At 36.1% G+C, this 24167-nt stretch overlaps 3 protein-coding genes across 3 annotated transcripts; all 3 read right to left on the bottom strand.

Moving 5' to 3' along the window:
- Positions 1-379: 379 nt before the first annotated feature.
- Positions 380-3265, bottom strand: LOC146524056 (signal-regulatory protein beta-2-like). The gene is made up of 6 exons (XM_085173634.1): positions 2634-3265; positions 2163-2474; positions 1715-2074; positions 1521-1637; positions 1192-1241; positions 380-1095 (listed from the first exon to the last, which is right to left on the bottom strand). The coding sequence occupies exons 1-6, from the start codon at positions 2674-2676 to the stop codon at positions 991-993; spliced, it is 987 nt and encodes a 328-aa protein (XP_085029760.1). The 5' UTR covers positions 2677-3265; the 3' UTR covers positions 380-990.
- A 10021-nt stretch (positions 3266-13286) lies between these two features.
- LOC146524055 (signal-regulatory protein beta-2-like) lies at positions 13287-14889 on the bottom strand. Its single transcript, XM_085135240.1, has 5 exons — positions 14532-14889; positions 14100-14447; positions 13795-13917; positions 13666-13709; positions 13287-13568 (listed from the first exon to the last, which is right to left on the bottom strand). Exons 1-5 carry the CDS (start codon positions 14887-14889, stop codon positions 13437-13439), a joined length of 1005 nt encoding a protein of 334 aa, XP_084991366.1. The 3' UTR covers positions 13287-13436.
- Positions 14890-19627: 4738 nt separating this feature from the next.
- LOC146524054 (signal-regulatory protein beta-2-like) lies at positions 19628-23301 on the bottom strand. The gene is made up of 6 exons (XM_085184413.1): positions 22326-23301; positions 21847-22158; positions 21398-21757; positions 21108-21236; positions 20974-21030; positions 19628-20874 (listed from the first exon to the last, which is right to left on the bottom strand). Exons 1-6 carry the CDS (start codon positions 22366-22368, stop codon positions 20732-20734), a joined length of 1044 nt encoding a protein of 347 aa, XP_085040539.1. The 5' UTR covers positions 22369-23301; the 3' UTR covers positions 19628-20731.
- Positions 23302-24167: the final 866 nt, after the last annotated feature.

Below are 24167 nucleotides of genomic sequence, written 5' to 3'. Positions count from 1 at the left end.
TTGGAGCTTTGTTACAACGTGGAAAAATGGTAACATATTAAGATTTTGTGCTTAGTTTGGTGCAAAGAAGGTTTCAAAACACAAGCAAAATTCCGATACTGCAGTGATTTTTGCATTTTGGTCCTCAATTATTATTTTGACAGGATTCTCATTCTCGGTCTCTCTTCTGATTAATAGATAGTGTTATATGCACATGCAGTGCATGTTTAGCAATGCACAATGATATATAATTTATTACTAGAGAACTTCTTACGTTTTTCTATTTGTAGTCACCAGAGCTAAATATCTTCTTCTATCTACAGCTAATATCTTGCAGTTCAAGATATTATAAAAAATAAAATAAAAAATAAACTGAATTGAACAACAGGTGAATCCTACATTCAAACTGCCTGGATTGTTGTGATAATTTGGAGGACAAAGTTTTGGATAAAAGTTTTATTATAGTCTCTGTGGAGGTATGGTAATATTTCTGTTTCAACATTACAAGAAGGACTGTGTTCCAGTCTTAAAATAATACAACACAGCACACAGAGCCAGAAAAAAAGAAGTTCTTGGGTCTCTCTTCATGTTTACATTTGCAACTGATCTGCGGAGTGACATTACTTGGTAAAAATGTAGGATTAGATATCACTCTTTGTCTGAAACAAGGCCCTGCTGTAAATGAGACACGAGTCTCAATAGGACTACCTGTATGAAAAAAGGTTCAATTATAATTAAAAATTGAAAGTGCACTTACATTAAGACAATTTCAAAGAAAATTAAATAACATGCTTTCCTTTGCTGCACTGTTGTACAAATAAACACTAGATTTGTTTTTCTTGGAGTGGGGGGCTGTGGGGGTTAGTTTTTAACAAAGATGGAAAAATTCGAGAAGAAATAAGAAAACAAAGAGTGCCAAAGAGTGCCAAATAAAAGGCTCAAAACTTAATTTAAGGTTTATTTTAATATTAAGGAGATGCTCAACAATGTCATATTCATTTAACTCAACATTTATGAGAAAACAGCGTCCTCGGTTTGCCCTCTTGTCCTTCTTCCTCGTGTTTTTCTTTCAGAGAAACTGAGCGCAGCGTAGTTTATATCATCATCAGCTTCAGTCTGTGTAGTAACAGAAAGAAGACACAGTACACAAACATGTAGATGTGGAACTGTGCATACATATTTAACCTACACAAAATCTGTTTGATTACTTACTGGTTGGTACGAGTTGTCAGTTTGTACTTCTGTTGTATCACTTTTTATTTCTAAGATAAACAAAATAATAACAATAAATATATGATAGTGAAATGCACTTAATGTGACGTTTCTCCTCTGATGTTTTTTTTTTTTTTTACAAAAATCTTACATAAATGTACCATTCAAGTGAAGTGATGAGTTAAGTTAATGAGAAGTTAAATTGTTTAATGAGGTACACAAAGAAATAACAACCATTATGTCGCTTAAACATTAACAGATAGTACAATGGTTGCCTCCTTACAGTTTTACAGCAACCTTGTTTTTATGATTTTACTGACAACACTTACTTTTACATTTTTTGCATACTCTTCGGTTGCAGATGAAGAAAAGATTTCCAATGACAGAAACGGCCAAACAGGTTATTAATATTACAATTCCAATAAATACCAGTCGTGTTGTTTTCTCTACAAAACAAACAAAAAAGGTTTTATCACTGATCTTGATATGAGCATGTACTTTAGACAAAATCAGGCACAGATACCTTGAACATCCAGTTTAGTTCCGTTTCCCAATAATATCTCGCCACATGTGGCCACAGCACAGTAGTAAGTCCCAGCATCAGAGGAGCTGACGTTCTTAGAGAAGCGATAAACACATCCATCCTGAGGGTCGGATCTTTCATCACATTGATCGGTTCTGTTTCCATGAGTGTAGATGATGTTTGGAAGAGATTTATTAGATCCATCTCTGAACCAGAAAACATTATGATGTCCTGAACACGTGTTTTTCTCAGAATTTGTCAGAACTGAACACTGAAGAGTTGCTGTGTCTCCTGGACGGAGTGGATTTAATGCTGTCGGCTGCTGTACAACAATATAGTTTGATGTCCTTTCAGTGTTTCCTGTGTAATACAAAATGTAATACAAGTAAATTATTCACCACATTCTCAGAGGCATTTAAAATTTTGTAAAACTTAGTCAGTTCATTACCTTTTACTAACAAATATGTCCCACTCCATTCAAGTTTAATCCAGGTGTCTATTCCACAGTGATACATCCCCTCATCCTCTTGGACGACATTCCAAATGGTCAGGTTGCTGAAATCTTTACTGTTATGTGCAGAAAATCTTGACTGAAGAGACTCTGAAGGTTTTCCAGGAAGTGACACTAATAATTTAAGAGTATCTCCGACTCTCTGCTTGTACCACTGAACCTTTCTGCTGCCGAGCTCTTCATTTGGTAAAACACATGTTAATGTTGCTGTTTCACCAACATGAACTGTTTTCACTGGAACCAGAGAATCTGCGGTAAAAGAAAACGTTCAGTTTTTATGTTATTATCTCTCTTATTATCTCTGTTATTATCTCTATGTCTATCTATATATGAATCTATTCAACATAAATGACACGTTCAGTTTGGTCAGATGGTCAGATAAAACAAACAGAAACAAATCCCCCTTACTTCCTTGATGAAGAAAAAGCAATGTAATCCATAAGACGACCATCTTGAGAATGCACTTTGGGGTTTTTCAGTAAGTTACGAAGGGGAAATGAGCATACTGGGTCAGACCATAAAATGCATCCGATTGGTTAACACAGAAAAGACTTAAAATACACTTCCTGTCACATCGGTCTCTCTTCAGCATTTTCTAACACATATTATGTCTGTTTAATCTCCCGTTGCAATTTTTCTTATTATTTACTGTTAATTTTTGACTATTTCTGTCTGATTATAATTCACGTTCTCAAATGTTCAGAACAGAAAGCATAAAATGCATGACTTCTATGACCTACTACCTAAAATACATCAAACTCAGCACTTCAAAAGAAATGTGCAAGCTGTATGTTTCATTGGTGACATTTTGTTCTTCAGAAGAGCTGAAAAGCAGACTGAACAGCGACGCATGGTTTAGCTTCTTGAAAAAAACAAAACTAATGTGTAATTTGTGGAGCAAAACCAACAGAACTCAATTACCCACTTTGTAACACTTTGTAACACTTTTTAACACTTTGTAACACTTTCGATTGTCTCATTTAATCATTCATGTTTAGCCCACTCGACCTAAACATGAATGATTTGATACTTTTAACAGTCTAATCAGTTTTCCTTCTTTCTCTCTTCTTTCACTTTTTTAATATCAGCAGTATAAAAAGAACTTTAAAGCACATTTGGTATTTCTGCATCATGAACTGAACACATTTAGGTTTCCATGGCAATTCAACGTGTACATTTTGCACATTATACAACATTTTGTGTAATGTGTAACTGCACAGGATCATCTTTATTTACTAATGGAAAACATTTTTAAGCTAAAGTAATAGCACAATACTACAGAAGTGTAGAGCTGCCACCCAGGCAAAAGAAAAATACAAGTGTATCACGTTATAACGTGAAAAGTTTATTGTTCTAACAAGATGCTTTTCCTGTTTGTACAATATAAATATTATATTGTACAAACGTGATAATTATGTTGTTCAAACTTGAAAAGTATAGTATACACTTCCATACAATACACTACAGTCACTGCTCATATTATCAGTTGCACCTGTTTAATTCAAGTTATTGTTAGTGTTTTATATGCGTGCGTGCGTGTATGTGTAGCTCCTTAACCAAAGTATCTAGTCAGGAAATCAATTATGGTCCAATCAATTATAATGATTAGATACTTTGATTTGAGTATTTCAGGAGCTACTGATTGTTAAGACCCGGCTCTGCTATGGGACAAGGGAAGGAGACCAGTTAACCTCTTAAGCCCCAAGCCTACCTGATCTCCTGCCTTTTGCCCCCGTATCAGGGGGCTTAAGAGGTTAAGGCACAGTTTTATTCACAGAAAAAGAACTTAGGACTAAAAAACCGGCAAATACCCAACACAAAAATAACAGGTTCACGTACGAGTAGAAAATAAAACTAGCCTCAAGGGCAGTAGAACTAGACGCTATTCAAACAAATTCCACACCTCAGAGTTTCACAAGAAAGTCTCACAGACAGAAGCATGTGAGGTGAACTGCACATCTGTAGAGCACAGGTGAGTACAATCGGTGGCTGATTGGTCCCTTTATAATAATAATGGAGTGCATTTATACAGTGCTTTTCAAGACCCTTAAAGCACTTTACAATTCCACTATTCACTCTCAACACTGGTGGAGGCAGCTACAGTTGTAGCCACAGCTGCTGGGGCAGACTGACAGAAGCGAGGCTGCCATATCGCGCCATCGGCCCCTCTGGCCAACACCAGGAGGCGGTAGGTGAAGTGTCTTGCTCAAGGACACAATGACCCAGACTGTCCAAACCGGGGCTCGAACCGGCAACCTTCCGATTACAAGATGAACTGTCAACTCTTGAGCCACCTTTCCCCGGAGGTGCCATCCACGGGTCCCCAGCCAGCCAATCGTCTGTGGGTCCTGGCACGCTTGGATTTCCTTGCAGGGCAGCTCACTTCCCCCGAGGCCAGGGGCTGTAACACTCATCAACTTTCCAGTTAAACCATCTCAGCCATGATAATATACATGTACAAATGTTAGATAGTCATACATAATTTAATTCAAATCAATTTGATTTATACAGCGCCAAATAACAACAACAGCTGCCTCAAGGCACTCGTTGAATTTAAAAGCAGTATTTATGTTTTTAAAATGAAAAGTAACTTATATGTGTACTACATATGATGGTTGTTTCCAGCCACATAGTTAAATGTGATGAGGAGGAGTGGCAAAGGCCATCTCGGCCATTGTATTCATGATGGGGGGCAACATGGCGGTTTCCAGAAATCAACACCCAGTCCTCTGGATTTTTAATGTATTCATTCTTAGTTTATAAGAATACAATTTGTTGGAAGACATAATTACACACTGATCAATGTATATTCATAACTATGATATTCTTTTATTCTTTAAATAACCCAAAACAAATTTGCTTACTGTACTTTTAAGGCCAGGTTCTGTGCAAACACCAAGTTACTGAGAAATAATTTAAATTTTCTTCCAAACAACCTGGACTCACTGCAAACAGTAACTGTAAATTATGAGCAGCAGACAATGATTTCTCATGATAATCTATCTACACAGTCACCTCAATCTGTCAGTTACTAAATTAACAGCTTTGCAGGACAGCTAACATAGCAGTCCAGTAAAGTATCGACTCTACTCCATCTGTTAGTCTCCTCCAGTCTTCCACACACTTGTGAACAAACGGTTCTCCAACCTGGAGTCAGCATTTGACCCCTTTTCAGCTGAAAAGCAGGACCTCAAACCCGGGGGTACCATTTCTTTATGAGTGTTTGGTCAGTTAAAGCAAAGTGCAATCTAAAAATATACACATATCAAAGTGAACACAATCTCAGAATCTCTGCCAGAAAGCCTTTCTGTTCTTTAAAGAATTGCATAGAGCCTGTTTGCAAGCTTCCTGTAAATTACTGACATCTTTTGGTGACAGCTGCTTATTGTCTTTGAAAGTCAGTTTGGCCCCAATCCACTGGGATTTTCATGTCTCATTACCAAAGGTTAGAGCTTGATAAGCTGACAGGCATTTGCACTTACATTTTTGATAACACAGCATTTTGACAGGTGACTGACAAAAGATTCGGGTGGTAGTAAAACGACCTTTTGTCATAAAACAGCTGTGTGCAGGCAGGATATTTTGTACTTTTAGTTTTTGATTCCACCACGGTTGATCATGGTAGTGTTTTGGTTTCTTTATCAGTAGCTCCTTAGCTCTTTAGCATTTCCTGAGTTCCAGTTTTAGGTTTTGTTATCTGCCTTCCCGTGTTCTGTGTTTACTGTTTTACTTTGAAGGTCCATGTCTTGTATTTTGTTTTGTTTCCTCCCCGGCTCGTCATGCTTAATTAGGTTCAGCCATCTCTCCCTTCTGTGTGCAGTTTCCTCCTGTGCTCGTCGCTGGTCCGTCTGCGTTTCCCTGCTTATCATCCCGTGTTTCCACACGGCTTGCCTCGCAAACCGTGACAAAAACACAGACTTACTGAGGTGAAACAAAACAAAAGAAAAAAGCCCACAGCTTTATTTGCTGAACGAATAAACAGTTCAACACTAAACTGGGAAATCTAAAGAACTGATCACACTAGGAAATAGATGGAGAATCACACGCAACTATCAGGCACTCAGGGAGATGCTGACATAAATACACAGAAAGATAACAAAAAAATGAGAACATACGAGGAGCACAGCTGACATGAATAATCATAATGAGACAGGGGAAGCAAAACTGAACAGAACAAACATGGAAACACGAGACCTTCACAGGAAAAAGGATTAAACAGGAAACAGACGAACATGATGCACGAGTGGAGGAGAGGCAGATGAGAGGGAGTGAGGGAGAGAGCAGACATGACGGGCCGGGGAAACATACATCAACATGATGGAATAAAACATGGGGAGGTGAAACAAGACACAAGAACTCATACAACTGTAAACAGACACACAGCAGGAGACCGAGGGTAAGGACACAAGGGGAAATCTAACAAACAAATCTAAACAGACCAACCCAGGTCTTATAGAATAAACCCCAGACTAACACAGCGGACCTAAACATAAAAAGTAATACAAAATGACAAAAGACACAAGAAAACTCAAAACACTGGGTAAACTGAGCCGGAACTATGACACCTTTGGCTCTGAAAGAGATGACAACGGACTGTTGAACAGCTAAAATCCTATATCACACAAACAAAGGCCAACATTTTTAAGGTGTTGTGTTTACAAACTTAAAAGAACAGGTGATGCTACTCAGTGGTGTACTCATGGCCCTGAGTGTATGAGGTTTGGAAAGCATTGCATGAAGTGTTATTTACATGTTATTTACTTTTTACACAGTGCCCCAATTAAAAAAAAAGACTTTAAGTTTGAAGTTATATTTTGTCCACACATGTGAGTAAATGAATGATTCAGAATGAGGGATCAAAATTGTCCCTGTACACATGGACAGGAGTGACTGGGACCTGCACCGGTAGTGGAAGATTTTATCAATTTAATGGGAAAGTGCCAGGTGATATCAAATCAAATAGTTACTTCTGAACTTAAAATGAGCTAAGAACTATTTTAAGAAGCTTAAAATAAGTCAAGTGAAGTTTCTCTCCATGTCATGGGCGATATCCTGCAGTATAAAAATGCATCTTCATACTACATAAAGAAACACATGAAATGGGTGACAGATGCAGATGTGGTACCAAAAGTCTAAAATTTAATCCCATTCAAAACCAGCCCAGAAGATGCACTGTTAAAAACAAGTTAAAAACAACAACAACAACATATCAAGATAAAAACCTAAATTGGCACATTTTTGTGTCACATTCATACCTGTGAATGAATCAACAGTAAAGAGAATCTTTTACCCCCAAACGTCTTCCTTTCATTCATTTGTTTAACTGACAGATTGACTCATGAATATTGGACCTTTTATAGGATATTTGTACAACGTAGAAAGATTAGATAAAAAAGAACTTCAATTTATGCAAAATACAGTAGCATTTTTTTCTGAAATATTCAGTAGGGAATTACATTACTTTACCAGCAGGTGGCAACAGAGCCTTTGCTACCACATTCAAACTGTATGGCCTCCAATGCTCCTGCTCCTCTTCTCACTGCAGCTGAAACTAAATGACATAACTCAGTTATGAAACAGCACTAAAAAACCACATTCATCTTTACTTTAATTTTACTACTTTAACTTTAATTACTTTAATTTTTAACCATTTTAATTGTAGAACCAGTTTTTATGGTAATAGCAGGATTAAGTGTGGGCTTACTATGTGGTTCGGTTTTGACTCTAGAAGACAGACAACAAACAAACAAAGCCTAACATAGTTTATCTAATAACTTTATAATTTTGACTATTTACAATGTAAACAATTGCTAAACAAATTAGTGTTCAATTACACTTTGCAGGGGATTGGTGGATTAACATTTCTGACAAATACTGCGCCACATCCACTGACAAGGACAAGGAATTTATACCTGATGTTTCACAAGCAGTGAGAAACAAACAATGCATGGAAAATTCAGCTGTGATGTGGTTTTCTGGTGTGAATGCTCTGCCAATTTTTAGTTCCGTTCATTGGGGCTTTGCAAACCTTTTCTTGCAAGGAAAGTCAGATGAAAATAAACACTTTAAATACGTTTTCAGTGTATCATGCAAATGCATGCTCTTTGATACGAAGGTTGTTCTATGAGATTTTCCACTGCTGCATTGTGGTTTCCTTTATTATTTGTTCAGTTAAGGAAAGGTGTTGCTTAGTTACTGGTCTCATCTTGAATGGTGTAAGGGACTGAAACAGCTAATCTGCCCCTCACACACCTCTTTTTCTGACATTTATGCATGCTGTCACATAATATGGTAAGCTTAACACAATTGCTGAAAACATTAGTACACTTTGAGAAAAAAATACTATCTTTTGATATCAGGATTTTAAAAAAATCTAAATTGATACAAAGTAATGCTTACATATTCATAACTGAATTGTGCCTGTCCTAATTAATGGTTATAATATGTTATCAGAGAAGAAAACATCAGTAGAAGAGCCATCAGACAGGATAGTTCATCCTGTCTGAACATTCCTTTAATACATCTTATTCTTATCCGTATGCCATATCATTTTGTCAAAGCTACTGGTGTAGATACAAGTTGCATACAAAGTGTCCGTGTGTGCTGTGTGTGGCATGTGATACACATTTGTAAGGCTTTTAACCCAAATTACTGCACAATCTTTTCTTATTGTCAGCCTGGCTGCGGTTAGTGCCTACACTTATTCAACAAGTCAAAATAAAACATAGTCCTGACAGGGGAAGGCTTCTTGTGAAAAAGCTATAGATCCTGTTGATAGCAAAATTCATACTGAGTAAACAGGTTTGGCGGGCCGTTGCAAGCAGACAAGTAGCCAGCCACAGTCTGTATCTCATAGTTCAGCGGCCACATGTGGCTTTGCTTCTTCTTTCACAGTACAAGTTAATTTGGGTAAACTATGATTGCACAGTTCATGTCCTCTTGTGCACCTAACAAGTGCAATATTTTATTTTCCCCACAGAAACAGTTCTCAAATATATGCAGATGTCAAAATTTATGAATTGTTAGAATTCTTGTAGAGTCTTGATTAAGCAATCCTTTGTACGGAAGAGGATTAGGGCCACTGGAAAAAAAAATCTGAGAAAAATAGGGTTAGGGTTAGGGGGTTAGAATTCTGAATTTTTTTCAGAATTCTAAAAAAAACAAAAAAAAAAAAGAAAAATTTTGAATCTCAGAATTCTGAATTTTTTTCAGAATTCTAAAAAAAACAAAAAAAAAAAAAAGAAAAATTTTGAATCTCAGAATTCTGAATTTTTTCTCAGAATTCCGACTTTTTTCTCAGAATTCCAACTTTTTTCTCAGAATTCTGACTTTTTTCTCAGAATTCTGACTTTTTTCTCAGAATTCTGACTTTAATCTCAGAATTCTGACTTTTTTTTCAGAATTCTGACTTTAATCTCAGAATTTTGACTTTAATCTCAGAATTCTGACTTTGATCTCAGAATTCCGACTTTTTTCTCAGAATTCTGACTTTTTTCTCAGAATTCTGACTTTAATCTCAGAATTCTGACTTGAATCTCAGAATTCCAACTTTTTTCTCAGAATTCTGACTTTAGTCTCAGAATTCTGACTTTAATCTCAGAATTCTGACTTTAATCTCAGAATTCCGACTTTTTTCTCAGAATTCTGACTTTAGTCTCAGAATTCTGACTTTAATCTCAGAATTCTGACTTTAATCTCAGAATTCCGACTTTTTTCTCAGAATTCTGACTTTAGTCTCAGAATTCTGACTTTAATCTCATAATTCTGACTTTTTTCTCAGAATTCAGGAAAAGAAGAAAAAAAAAAAGACGTGTCCACTTTTTTCCCCAGTGGCCCTAATCCTCTTCTGTACCTTTGGGTGTCTTGAAAGGTGCTTTCAAATAAAATTATTATTATTATTATTATTATTATTATTATTATTATTATTATTATATTTATATCAACATTATCTAGTTGTGTCAGTGTATCCATCCCTCCATCCACCCATTTGTCCTGTAAATTACACACCAATGTAGATAGAATATTTAATTTGCTAGTGTTCCCTGTGGACTTTATGAGTGGTCCACAATTCTTATACTTCTAAACCTAAAAAAAGACGTAAGAGAAAATAATTCTGATATCCCAGAATTAATTACTTAATTTATTTACTGAGTTGCTTGACCTACCCTGCTAATTTGCCCAGGCGTCCTCCCACAGTGACATGTTTTCTGGGCTAGATGCATAAGCACTTTAGGAGTGCCTTTCTAGGATAGTGCTCTATAACTGTTTAAGTATTATATATTTAACATAGATAGCACTGTAGATAGATCGATTCCTGTTGTTTGTATTATTATCCACTCAGTTTTATTCATTCATTTATTTATTTTTCTTCATTCACATTTCTAACCAAGCACTCCATCTCACACACAACACACACTGGATTGATCCTAATAAACCAAACCAGTTTGTCTTGTGTCTGTAATAACTGTGTGTCCAAGACACTATAAGTTAAGAAGCTTAAGTTAAAATTAAGTCATGAATGTTTAAATGAATGACACGTACTTGATTATTATGTACAGTTTGTCAGGCAGGTCTTGTTTGGTGAAAAAACTAAAGTTGAGATTGTTTGTTTTTCTTTCTTTCTTCCTTTTTCTTCTTCAAAGTCACACAGTACTGAACAAAAGCATCACAGGTGTTGAAAACCTAAAGTCGTTCTTCAGCTTACACATGTTGGTCACCTCACAGGTGTCATTTTGATGCCTTTGTCAGCTTTGCTATGTTTTTTTTCTCTGTATTTTTCCGTGTGTGTGTTTTCTTCTCATTTCCTGTGCTGCAGTCTGTCACATAGAGGCTTTTCATAGCTGCTCGTGTTGTCTTGCACAGTTCAGACAGTGATTTTTCTTACACCTATATCAGAGACAGTGTGTGGTTGATAGATGTTACCAGTCATCAAGTAAATTCCTATCACAACGTGGCTTATACAGTTTGTGCTACTGCGATTTTACAGCTGGGCTTCAGTCAGTAGTGTTAGTGAGGTACAGCTTAAGAAGTCACACATTTAAAACATATTCCTTCAGTAGATAATATGTCTGGCGCTTAAAGGTTACTGTATTAATATTACTGCTGACCATGTAATGCATTTAGTATGTTGATTTAGCCAAGTTAAAGAAGAGCCGCTGAAAAGTCTGACTTTAAGTTCAACACATGTTATAACAGAACCCATTAATCTTTATTCACAGTGTGCTCATCGGTTGTTTAATGAAGAAAATGTGTGGTTGAGGCAGATTTTCTGATTGTTCTGGAAGTGGTGGAAAGTTAAATTCTACTAGATGTAAAACATTTCAGTCTTGAATGATTTTTTCCATCCTGGAAAGTTGAACCTGAGGAATGAACTAAAGAAACAACAGAGACATTTTCCATTTATTATGATGATGGTGTTTACACTTGTTTGTGAAGCTCTGTGAAACATTCACTGTGATTTTGTGATAACCTTATTTATATTTTATTTTAAATGAAGACGCTTTAGTATACAGTACTAATAATATTCACTATATTACTGTATGTTTTACTGTACTGATTTACCAACCTTAAAAACTCTGGTTTTGATTCTGCAAACCTCAGGTGGGTTATGTTTGCATCTTAAATATTTGTAACTGCCTGAATTACCAATTAATTACAAAATGAAATAAGCTCATATCTTAATCACCATATACATAAATGTGCATAAAATACTTTTTAAATTACGTATTTAGACTTTATAATGGTACCGCAACCTTATTATATATTAGCTCATTAAGGATAAATGTTTATTTTTACATTTATAAATGACATTTTAAGGCAGGTTAGCTTGTTCAATGATGAGGTTTAATGGATATGAATTTCAGATTTCTCTGTGCTGTGGGCCATCTGTCCACTCTAACCTCCTCTGGGTGCTCCTGATATGAGCTTAAGGCTTCATGACGAGGGCCATTCAAGAGTAATCCTCGGTATTATAGGATGAAGCTGGTTGATTAAAAAGTTCCATTTCTGGATGTAATCAGTGATTACTGTTGGCCCAGATGAAATATCCATGAACACACAGTGTGCTCCAACCAACTCATGGCTGCCTTTAATCTGTCTCAAGCACATGCTTCTCTCGTGTATTCAACCGTGTTGCGCCAACTGAAAAACAGGTGAATCTCATACACACAAAATTGAAAACCATGACAATTTTAAATTCAAGTTTAGTCTGAAAGTGAGATGAAAAGAAGCTGCTCAGTTTTTAATTGTACTGAATGTTTCTCATTCCATTCTGGATCGAAGTTTTAGCCGAATATGAATTTATTTGACAGACTGGTGGACCCGATGAGCAGCTTCAGCTGCAGGTAACGAACTAAACAATCAGCTGAGAGCTCTGTCACCACTAATGAGCAACAACATACATAGATATGCACACAGATAGGATGGAGAAGCAATATGTCGAGTCAAGCAACGTTTATTTAAGATTAAAATTAAAGCACCAGAAGATCTGTTGATAGATGACAATGTCTGAAGAACAAAGGGGTCGAGTTTGGTTAACAGGTTTTATCATGCAAGGAAAATAAAATCACTCTTGTATTATGCAACAAGGATAAACAGTGCCAGACAGTCAGATTTGTGTTCATAAATTTGAATAATTTCAGCATTAATGACAAATGTGCCTTGAAGTGACTGTTGTGATTTGTCCCAAAATAAATAAAATATAATTAAATTGAATAAAGACTGATTACAGGACACATGGAATTTCTTTTTCACAGACATCATTATTATAGTCATAAAACTTTGCAATTTCTTACATAGTATTTATATTATTATAATTATATCATTATTAATACTTTTTATATTATTATTATAAATATATGCATGTATTAAGCATCTAAAGAATAAATATCTTCTTTTAAAATTGTTCTGCATTGCTTCTTTAGGCCGCTGTGGGCATCTATCAGGTCACATCCATTGTGTGATTTCAGTAATGGCCATTTTCAACATAATTACTTTGACGTGTTTTGAACTTAGATGATATTTTTGTTTTTCTTGGGCTTCATTAAAGCCAAGACATAAAAATAAGAAATAAGATTAAAAAAATGCAATATTCAGTCAGAAATACAGCAATGTTGCAGTTCAGCTCTGATCTACATGGATATGCAAATTTACATACACAACTACAACAAAGCTAAAAACTTATTAACTATAAGCAGTCATGCTTTTGATCACCTATTCAAGGCCGAAGGCCTTCACAGCTCTGTAGATTTCATGCTTCTCCACCATCTTTGACTCTTTCATTTCACATCTGTCAGCTTCCATCATGGTAAAGACAACAGCAGAAAACATCCATGTGTCCTTATTCTGGGAAATGGGGAAAGAAAAAATATATTGGAAAGATCAAAACTTAACCATAAAAGATTCATATTTCTGAGAATATTGCTGTCATTAAGTACTTTACCTGTTGTGTTTTCTGACCACACAAGTTTTTCTGCTGGACAAGTGCTTGATTACAGACAGATGACAATAAATACAAATGTAAGATTTTTTAACTTTTGATCTGCAGCGAACTGTGAGTAACTTTGATTACCTTTGTGATGATCATTGTTGTTTCTTTTGAATGTGTAAATGATGACAGCTGTAACAATCAGAATTATACCCACACACAGCAGAAAAATCACTGTACTTCCTGGCTGTGACGATGGAGTGTCTCCTGAAACAATATTAAAAGTTACAACAACAAAAGGTTAGAGGTTGCTAAAATAAAAAGATGTTTGATGTTACCTCAAAGTTATAAAAATTGTATTAATTAATTGTCACTGTACATACTGGCACTTAAGTATTATATAATTTACATATTATATGGATTAATTTAAAAATAAATGGGGCAGGTACCTTGAATATTAAGTTTAGTTCCATTTCCAGATATTATCTCCCCACATGCAGCCACAGCGCAGTAGTGAGTCCCAGCATCAGAGGAGCTGACGTTCTTAGAAAAGCCATAAACACATCTTTTCTGAGGGTTAGATCTGTTCTCATATTCATGTCTTTTCCTGTCAGTGTAGATGATGTTTGGATGAGATCCCGCTCTGAACCAGAAAACGTTATGATCTCCTGGACACGTCTTGTTCACAGAATCAGAGAAGACTGAACACTCGAGAGTCGCTGTGTCTCCTGAATAGACTGGATTTGATTCCATCTGCTTTTGGACAACGATGTAGTTTGATGACCTCTGAGTGTTTCCTGTGTGATACAAAACACAAAGACATTCTTCAAAAGGTGCTCAGAGAAGTTCAAAATGTTTGTAAAAGTAGAGCAGCTGCATACCTTTTACTAACAAATACATCCCGCTCCATTCACTACTAACACGACTGCCTTGCTCACACTGATAGTAGCCCTCATCTTCTTGGACTGTCTTCACAATAGTCAGGTTGACAAAATGTTTATCAATTTTTGCCTCAAATCTTGATTCAGGAAACTCTGGAGTATAAACAGGTTGTGTAGTTCCATAAAATGTAACAACTAAGTTAAGAGTATCTCCGACACTCTGCTTGTACCACTGGATTCGACTGCTGAGCTCTTTAGTAGTTCTAGCACATGTTAAAGTTGCTGCTTCACCAAGATGAGCAGTTTTCACTGGAACCAGAGAATCTGAGTGAAAACAAAACATAGAAAAAAGAATCATGAGGGGAAAATATTCCAAAATATTCCAATGTATCTATTCAACATAAATAATTATATTTCAGACATATAATCAGAATAAAAACGCACTTACAGCCTTGATGGAGAAAAAGCAATGCCGCCCATAATATGATCATCTTGACACTGCTCCTTTGTTGTGGTGTTTCAGCAGGTCTAAGAGGAGAACTGTACATGTTGGGTTAGACTATAAAATGTATTTGATTGGTTAACATAGAACAGGCTTAAAAGTACACTTCCTGTCACACTGGATGTGTGCTTACCTCCCCACATGAACGTTCTAAAACATATTTAGAATTTGTTTTAGAAAAACCTCTTTTTCTTGTTTTCTGAATATTTCAGATTAGTCAATTTTCACATTTGACTATCTGATAGGAATTCATGCTCTCAGACGTTAATCACAGAAACAGTAAAATGCAGTTCTACTCCTGGTTGTACTACTTGCTGCAAGAAATATCTCAAATACATTATACTCTGCACTTTAGAGAAAGTGCATGTTTCATTGGTGCAAGGCCATGTCATGTTGTTCTTCGGAAGAGCTGAAGAGCAGGATGAACAAATACTAAATAGTTTAGCTTCTTCAAAGACAGAACTAATATGCAAGTTGTAGAGCATTTCATAGAAAACAGCAGCAGACACTTAATTATCTTAAGTTTATTACTTAAGTAATAAAATTCTATCCATCCAGTTTGGTTACCTCAGTTTTGTTAAGAAGAAATGCCAGACATCTTTGCAGCATTTCCAGGATTAATACTAAGGTGTGTCTCCTACGTTCAGCTCCTGCTTCAGTGGGAAATCTACGACATAACGTGTCCATGTCTTGGCCAATATCCTGCAGTGTAAAAATGCATTTACATAGTACTTATAGAAACACATGAAATAGGTGGGAGAAACAGCGGTGGCGCCAAAATATGAAAATTTATCGTCATTCAAAATCAGCCCAGTGGACAACTGGCAAAAGCTCCAAGGATAAAGTTTCTTTTTCATTACCATCCAATATAAGATAAGATAAATTATGATAACCGCTGCAACAAAGTACATAAACATCTAGAATAAAACCCTAAACTGGCACAATTTTGCTGACAGACCTTAGAATGAATAAACAGTACAGATAATCTGTAAACTGAAAATGTCTTCATTTATTATTCATTCATTGGTTTAACTGATAGATCGACACATTTGATTGGATGTATATTGTCCAATTACTTTAGCTCACTTTAGCTCACAAGACAGCACCAAATAAGAGTATTCATCATTTCTTTTATCTATCCATTTTAATCGTAGAACCAGTTTTTTTGGTAGAAGCAGGACTAATGTTAATGAGGTAAAATCATAAACAAGTAACTAATACAAAAGTAATTTATGGCTGATTCCTTGCTTTTTGTTTGGAAAATTCAGCAGTGATGTCGTTACCTGGTTTGAATCCACACAGGATTTTTTTTCTCTTTTGACTTTTAGTTTCTGTGCACGGGGGTTATTGTTTGCAAACCTTATCAGGATTTCCAAAAACTCTAAATCCATATAAAGCATCACTTCCTGTTTTGTACTCATAACTGAATTGTGCCTGCCCTGATTAATGGGTTTGAGAATCTATCAGAGAGGAAGGCTTGGGTGCCATTTAATATCATATTCTGAAAGCTGCTGGTGCAGTCAGCTGCATACAAAGTGTCCTTGTGTGTTATGTGTGGCATGTTGCATGTGTGCTGTGAAACATTTGTTAAGGCATACGTGAGAGAGGACTGTCCACGTCTTTTGAGTTAAACTATTGTATTTGATCTTTTTGTAACCGCGACCTAGCTGTGGGTGGTGCGTGCAGCCAATCAGCAAGTCGAAATGAAAGTCCTAACACTGTGAACTGGCTACACATCCTGTAGATAACAAAATACTTGTGTGTTCGGAGTAAACAGGTTTGCAGAGAAGTAGCTAGCCGCAGCCTGTATCTCACAGTTCAGCTGCCACATGTGGCTTTGCTTGTTCTTTCACAGGCACTAACGTACAAATACCACTGCACTTTGAAATGTAAAAGGACAAGTCGATTCGGTTAAACTATCTTTGCACAGTTGTGTGTGCACTGGCCATTGTTAGCTTTTTGATGTGCTCCTAACAAGTGCAACATTTTTGTTTTCATATGTAAACAGTTCCTGTACATGCAGCAGTCATGTCAAGATTTCTCTGTTTCTGCAAAAAAAACGTGTTACTGCCTCTTTCTAAAAAGTACTTACTGGTTTAACTTGTAAATAAGGCTGTTATTTTATCGTTCAAATTATCTGGTTGCATCAGTGCATCCATTCATCCTTTCGTTTTCTGCCACTACACTGCTTACAGTGACGCTGAAGAAATAGTTCATGCATTGATTACTTCTAGGTTGGACTACTGTAATTCATTATTATCTTCAGTTGATTCAAAATGATGCAGAAAGATTACTGACAGGGACTTGAAAGCGAGAGCACATTTCTCCTATATTGACTTCTCTTTCTTGGCTGCTTGTTAAATCCAGAATCAAATTTAAAATCCTGCTCCTCACATACAAGGTCATGAATAATCAGGCCCCTTCAGTGACCTTATAGTACCATATCACCCCTATCAGACTGCAGGCCTACTTGTTGTTCCTAGAGCAGGGGTGTCAAACTCAAATACACAGTGGGCCAAAATTCAAATCTGGAACAAAGTCGTGGGCTAACATTAATATTTATTGAAAAAAAAAATCTTCCTCCAGATATGAGAATTAATCTTTTCTTATGGACTCAAACAAGTTTTGCTTAAAAAACTGAATATGGAACAAGCAAAGCTTAATACTAAACAATATATATATATATATATTAGCTGTATAATACCAGTAGGCCAGCTCTAATAGTAATTTGGTATGGCTTCGCGGGCCAAATGTAATTAGGCTGCGGGCCAAATTTGGCCCACGGGCCAGAGTTTGACACCTATGTCCTAGAGTATTTAAAAGTAGAATGGGAGGCAGAGCCTTCAGTTTTCAGGCCCCTCTTCTGTGGAACCAGCTTCCAGTTTGGATTCAGGTGACAGACACTATCTCTACTTTCAAGATTAGGCTTCAAACTTTCTTTTTTTTTTTTTTTTTTAAATAAAGGATATAGTTAGGGCTGGATCAGACATATGACATATGATGCTCTCTGTTCTCTTTGTATTATCATAGGGTCTTTACATTAAAATATAAAGTGCATTTAGGCAACTGTTGTTGTGATTTGACACTATGTTAACAAATCTGAATGGAATTGAATCGAATCAAATTGAATGGAGGCAACCAGATGTCCCTGTCTTTCAGCCATCTCCTCCTTGGTCCTTTGGGTTATTCAATGGTTTATTTGTGGCTTGTTCCAGTGCATCCTGTGAACGCTTGAGTCTGAAGGCTGGGCAAAATGTCGTACTCTATCTGAGCTGTCTGCAGTTTTTGTGGCATTTGTTCTTCTAGGTGAGGCTGCTGAAATTGGTGACTGACTTTGCCATGAGAGGTTTGCTTGTGCTTCAAAAGTGTTTAGTTTGCTGATACGTATCAGTGTAATATTTACACAAATGCCAGGACCTGGTTTCAGTGTCAGTGGTTTTAATGTTACAGTTATTGAGCGTAAATGAGGACACCACTTGTGTGGCAGGATCTTTTACTGTTTCCTTTCATCATTTTTCACCTCTCAGGAAATTGCTTAGTAAGCTAAGGCTTCTTCTAATGCATGTACTTAACAATATCATGTCAGATGAAAACAAAAAACAAAACTGTCAATTCTGAAATTAGTGTCAGACTAATTTCATGCTTTTAAATCTTGTAAACAGGTAAACAAAAAACACCTGAGGACAAAAGAGGGATAAAAACCACTTTAAATTTATTATTATTATTGTTGTTATTTATCTTATTTTGTGCAGACACTGAAGATTTTTCTTGCTCTTTTGTTTTCTTAGCTTTAGAGCATCCAGGAGTTTGGGCACCTGAATATCAAAGAATACCTTGTAAAGACCAATCAAGGACTTTTTTACTGAATTTATAATAGTCATTGTGAAATTATTCCCCTTCATACTAATATTGACTTTTTCATTGATGGAAAATCCACGTCTGAGCACAATACATGCTCTGGATGACTCATTTTTTGCAGAGCTCACAAGCTGTAGCTGCGAGACCGACAGAAGGATATATGACTCTCTGCAACATACAAATTGACAAGTTGACTATAATATATATATTTTTCATATAACCATCGTGTCATATTGTCACTGTATCTTTTTGTTGTTGTTGTATGTTATATCTTGTGCCATAAAAATATGTATATGCCTGAAAACTCTACCTGAAGTATAAAAGTCTATTATCAGACATTACTGTTACCTTTAGATTTGTATTTTTTGTTATTGTGCTTTTGCACCAGTGTCTATCATTATTGTTTATAATATATTAGACAGACTATGTGAACATGACAATGTAACAAATGTGTAACAAGTGATACCCTGTGAAAACTTCTTGAATGCTGTATATATAATTATTACAACATACAATTAACACAGGCATAGACAGAGGTGCGAGAAGCATCAGTGTCTGTCTTTATTGTTATTATTATTATTTATAATAGATTAGAAGAACTATGCAGTGCTACGAATCCTTGCCCTGCTAACCCTCCGCCCTGCCGCCCCAATTTTAACAACAACAGGTAACTAACTGAACATCCCATAAGCACAACCGGCCAAAAGACAGCTTTGTCAGCACCAATAATGAGCAACAATTTTTAACAATAAAATCTTTGAGAACACTGATGGGATGGAGGACCAATATGTTAAGCCAAGCAGGGCTTTGTAACCTTTTAATTAAAAGACAAAAAAACAACTGTTAGAACTCAGAGCAGTGTTGGATGAAGTTAAAAAGGGAAGAGTCAAGTTTGGTTAAAAAGTTTAGCATGCAAAGAAAAAGGCAAATGCTGGTCTCTCATCTATCAAGGATATGCAGTGTAACACAATCAGATTTTCTTCCAGCAATTTTTATTTCCACATAAACACTGATTACAGTACATAAAGATTGTCTTTAACACAGACACCACGACAAAACCATTTCATTAATAGTTTTATATTATTACAGTCTCTATGCAGATATTTTAATGTTGTTGTTTTTTCAACAGTGGAAGATTAAATGTGTTTCAGTCTCAAAATACCTTTTCTACGTAATATTTAAATTCTGTATCCATTGAAGTTTTAACAGATTTTTGTTTACAACACAGGTGTTTGATTTCAGAAATTTCACATCAATTGTTTTGTGCCAAAAGATGAAACATTGTTATGCAAATCAGAGATAGTCAAGCAGAAAAGGTTAAAAATAAAAGAGCTGATCTGAGATTAAATGACCTTTCAGTCAAATTTGAGGGGAGAATCAGAATGAGAATACTTTAGGCTACTGGCTAAAAAATTTCCTCGGTTATGAATATCACCCTAAAAATGTAATGATATTTACATTAATACTTTACAACAACCTTTCAGTAATTTACAAAAATGTTAATTAAAAAGAAAATAAAACACTTAGTAATGGGAAATGTGAGGCAGGGGAAGGATGTTGGCGCCCATTTAATCACACCCATGGAAATTATGTCAATTTTTAACATAATTGCTTTGATGTGTTTAGAAGATTTATTTATTTATTTGGGCTTCATGAAAGACAGCAAATAAGATTGTAAATAAGACAAAGAAAAGCAACTGACATTCTTGATAAGACTACACTATAGGAATCTTGCAGCTTAGATGTGTATGCAAAATTTCAACATATGAAAGCATATTATCTATAAGATGAAAACATCCTCTCCTGTAGATTGTTTCATACCAAGCAACAGTAAGTAGATCTAATCCAGCCCAAAAGCTTTGACGGCTGTGTAGATCTGCTGCTTCTCTGCTGCCTTTGCATCCTTTTTGTTGCGAATATCAGCTTCCATCATGGCAAAGACAACAGCAGAAAACATCTGTGTGTCCTTAATCTGGGAAATGTAAATGGAACATATTCAAAAATGTAAAAATGCTTATTAACCTTTAATATTTATTTTTAATTTTCAAATTTGTGAGAACAATCCTAGTATTTAATACTTCACCTGTTGTCTTTTCTGATCACTAAGGTTTTTCTGCAGGTCAGGAGCTTGATCGTAGTACAGAAAGACAACAAGTTAATATCAATTTAAGAATCTTTTATTTTGTTTATAGTGAACTGTGAGTAACTTCAATTACCTTTGTGATCACTGCTGTTGGCTTTTTTGGTTAAGTAAATGAGGACAGCAGTAACAATGAGATTTATACCCATGACAGCACAAAGCACAAAAACAACTGTACTGGCTGTCTGTGATGACGCACTGCTTTCTGCAACAATAGTAAAAGTGAGAAAACAAAATTAGAGTTGCCTAATAGTAAGATTACAGTTATGAAATAAACATTTGGATTAATTACTGGTACTCAAATATAAATATTATCTGATTTATGTATATTATATATCTTGATTTAAAAATCAGTGGCACAGATACCTTGAACATCCAGTTTAGTTCCAATTCCCAGTAATATCTCCCCACATGTGGCCACAGCACAGTAGTAAGTCCCAGCATCAGAGGAGCTGACGGTCTTAGAGAAGCGATAAACACATCCATCCTGAGGGTCAGATCTTGTCTCACATTGATCGGTTCTGTTTCCATGAGTGTAGATTATGTTTGGAAGAGATTTATTAGATCCATCTCTGAACCAGAAAACATTATGATGTCCTGAACACGTGTTTTTCTCAGAATTTGTCAGAACTGAACACTGAAGAGTTGCTGTGTCTCCTGGACGGAGTTGATTTAATGCTGTCGGCTGCTGTACAACAATATAGTTTGATGTCCTTTCAGTGTTTCCTGTGTAATACAAAATGTAATACAAGTAAATTATTCACCACATTCTCAGAGGCATTTAAAAAGTTTGTAAAAGTTAGTCAGTTCATTACCTTTTACTAACAAATATGTCCCACTCCATTCAAGTTTAATCCAGGTGTCTATTCCACAGTGATACATCCCCTCATCCTCTTGGACGACATTCCAAATGGTCAGGTTGCTGAAATCTTTACTGTTATGTGCAGAAAATCTTGACTGAAGAGACTCTGAAGGTTTTCCAGGAAGTGACACTAATAATTTAAGAGTATCTCCGACTCTCTGCTTGTACCACTGAACCTTTCTGCTGCCGAGCTCTTCATTTGGTAAAACACATGTTAATGTTGCTGTTTCACCAACATGAACTGTTTTCACTTGAACCAGAGAATCTGCGGTAAAAGAAAGAGTTTTTTTCATGAAGTAAAAACATTTATTTTTTTATGTTATTATCTCTATGTCTACACAATTTATATGAATCTATTCAACATAAATGACACGTTCAGTTTGGTCAGATGGTCAGATAAAACAAAAACAAACAGAAACAAATCCCCCTTACTTCCTCGATGAAGAAAAAGCAATGTAATCCATAAGACGACCATCTTGAGAATGCACCTTAGGGTTTTTCAGTAAGTTAAGAAAGGGAAATGAGCACACTGGGTTAGACCATAAAATGCGTCCGATTGGTTAACACAGAAAAGACTTCCTGTGACACCAATTTCATCTTGATCTTTTTCTAAAACATATGATCTTTTTTCATCTCCTGTTACAATGTTTGTTCACTTCCTTTTTTTTTTGACTCTCTATGGTTTAATATGTACTGCAAAAACTGCCTAAAACACCACAAGTTCTGCAGTTCAGGGAAATGTTAAGTTGAGGGACGTAACATTTTGTTCTTCAGTTGTGTTGAAGAGCAGATTTGACTCACACAGCGAGTTTGTTTATTTTCTTCAAAACCAGAACTAATGTGTAATTTGTGGTGCAAATTACATATGAAAATTACATAGCAAACCAAACTGACTATTCAGACTGTATTTTTTCTTTGCACTACTTCCAAGCACTTTTTAACTTGTAACTTTGTAACTAATCTAATGTGTGCCTTTGTGTTTTAATGGTATTTTGCATATATTCCTCTTGATTGTATATATTTCTCCTGTTTGCTATTTATTCCTGTTGTCTACTATTTAGACTTTATTCTGGGACAGCTGGTATGGAGCACCCACAATTTCATTGTACATGTACAATGACAATAAATGGCTATTCTATTCTATTCTATTCTATTCTATTCTATTTTGTCTTGTGAGAATTAGAGTACAGAAGGTGAGAAGGTGTGTCCAAACTTTTGACTGGGAGTGTATAAGTTTTAATTTTCTAAGTAATCACATTTCTAAAGGTACTACTGATATAGAATTCCCACCAGATCTCATTAACAACCATCCAATCCACACATGCAATGAAAACAAACTATAGATGTGTACTAGAAAAAGTTTTATTTCCTGCGAAAATGGTGTGTGAATGCCATGTAGCAGAAATGTAGTGGAAGTGTTGCTGAAAAAAGCTGAAGAAGGAACTATCTGTTGAAAAGAGGTGAAGAAGCTGAACTGTCTGCTGAAGACGGCTTTATTTGAAAGAGTACACTGAAGAGAGTCAAGAAAGCAGAGGGAGAGAGAGCGGGGAAGACATGCGGCAATGGCCATAGGCATGATTTGAACCTGCGCCGCCTGCTCTCAGGGTGCCTACTCATCTCAGGAGGCAAACCGGCACTCATCCCAGAGAGAGATATGACGTAATGTAAAAAAAGAAAAAGTAAAACAGGGAGTAACGGGAACGCACACACAGAGGCGCAGACAGACACACGGAGACATGACTGGGAACAGAATGAAACACGAGGGAAGCAAGTCTCAAGAACTCACAACAAAGACAATCACAGCCACACAGAGGGAGACATAGAGGGCAAAGACACAAGGGGGAATACTAAATAATCAAAATCTAAACAGGAACAAACTAGGCACTAGAAAATCAACGTAAGACTACCAAAGAGGACTTAAACATGAAACATAATGACATCAAAACACAAGAAAATTCAAAACACTGGGTCAAATGTCTCAGGATCGTGACATCCACCACGTGTAAACAAAGCTTCTCTGCCTGGAGAAAAATTCTTCTCCAATCAGCATTCATGACACATACTTTAAATGTAACTATGCACCTGTCTTTCTCCTTGAAATGCCTTTGTGCACCCCACCTCCTCCATATTTCCTCCTCTCATCATTCAAGCTCCATTCACGCCACTTTTATCTCCACCACCAGCGTCTCGGCTCGAGGTCCTGCTCCAATCGCTTTCACAGCTGGGGTTCCGTTCTGCCGAAATGGGCCATCGGAGTCTAAGAGCCAAGCATCT

The sequence above is a fragment of the Neolamprologus multifasciatus genome, chromosome 2 (assembly GCF_963576455.1).
Source record: "Neolamprologus multifasciatus chromosome 2, fNeoMul1.2, whole genome shotgun sequence".
NCBI classification, from domain to species: Eukaryota; Metazoa; Chordata; class Actinopteri; order Cichliformes; family Cichlidae; genus Neolamprologus; species Neolamprologus multifasciatus.
The sequence above is the reverse complement of the archived record's forward strand: the minus strand, read 5'-3'. Positions and strand labels throughout refer to the sequence as shown.

Excerpts from the sequence above, each read along its gene's own strand:
- LOC146524054 (XM_085184413.1), bottom strand. The coding sequence starts at position 22,368 with ATGGTCGTCTTATGGATTACATTGCTTTTTCTTCATCGAGGAA. Across the intron at positions 21,758-21,846 it reads GACATATTTGTTAGTAAAAG|GAAACACTGAAAGGACATCA; the intron begins GTAATGAACTGA and ends TGTATTACACAG. Across the intron at positions 21,237-21,397 it reads AACTAAACTGGATGTTCAAG|AAAGCAGTGCGTCATCACAG; the intron begins GTATCTGTGCCA and ends CTATTGTTGCAG.
- LOC146524056 (XM_085173634.1), bottom strand. The coding sequence starts at position 2,676 with ATGGTCGTCTTATGGATTACATTGCTTTTTCTTCATCAAGGAA. Across the intron at positions 2,075-2,162 it reads GACATATTTGTTAGTAAAAG|GAAACACTGAAAGGACATCA; the intron begins GTAATGAACTGA and ends TGTATTACACAG. Across the intron at positions 1,242-1,520 it reads AGTATGCAAAAAATGTAAAA|AAATAAAAAGTGATACAACA; the intron begins GTAAGTGTTGTC and ends TGTTTATCTTAG.
- LOC146524055 (XM_085135240.1), bottom strand. The coding sequence starts at position 14,889 with ATGATTCTTTTTTCTATGTTTTGTTTTCACTCAGATTCTCTGGTTCCA. Across the intron at positions 14,448-14,531 it reads GATGTATTTGTTAGTAAAAG|GAAACACTCAGAGGTCATCA; the intron begins GTATGCAGCTGC and ends TGTATCACACAG. Across the intron at positions 13,918-14,099 it reads AACTAAACTTAATATTCAAG|GAGACACTCCATCGTCACAG; the intron begins GTACCTGCCCCA and ends ATATTGTTTCAG.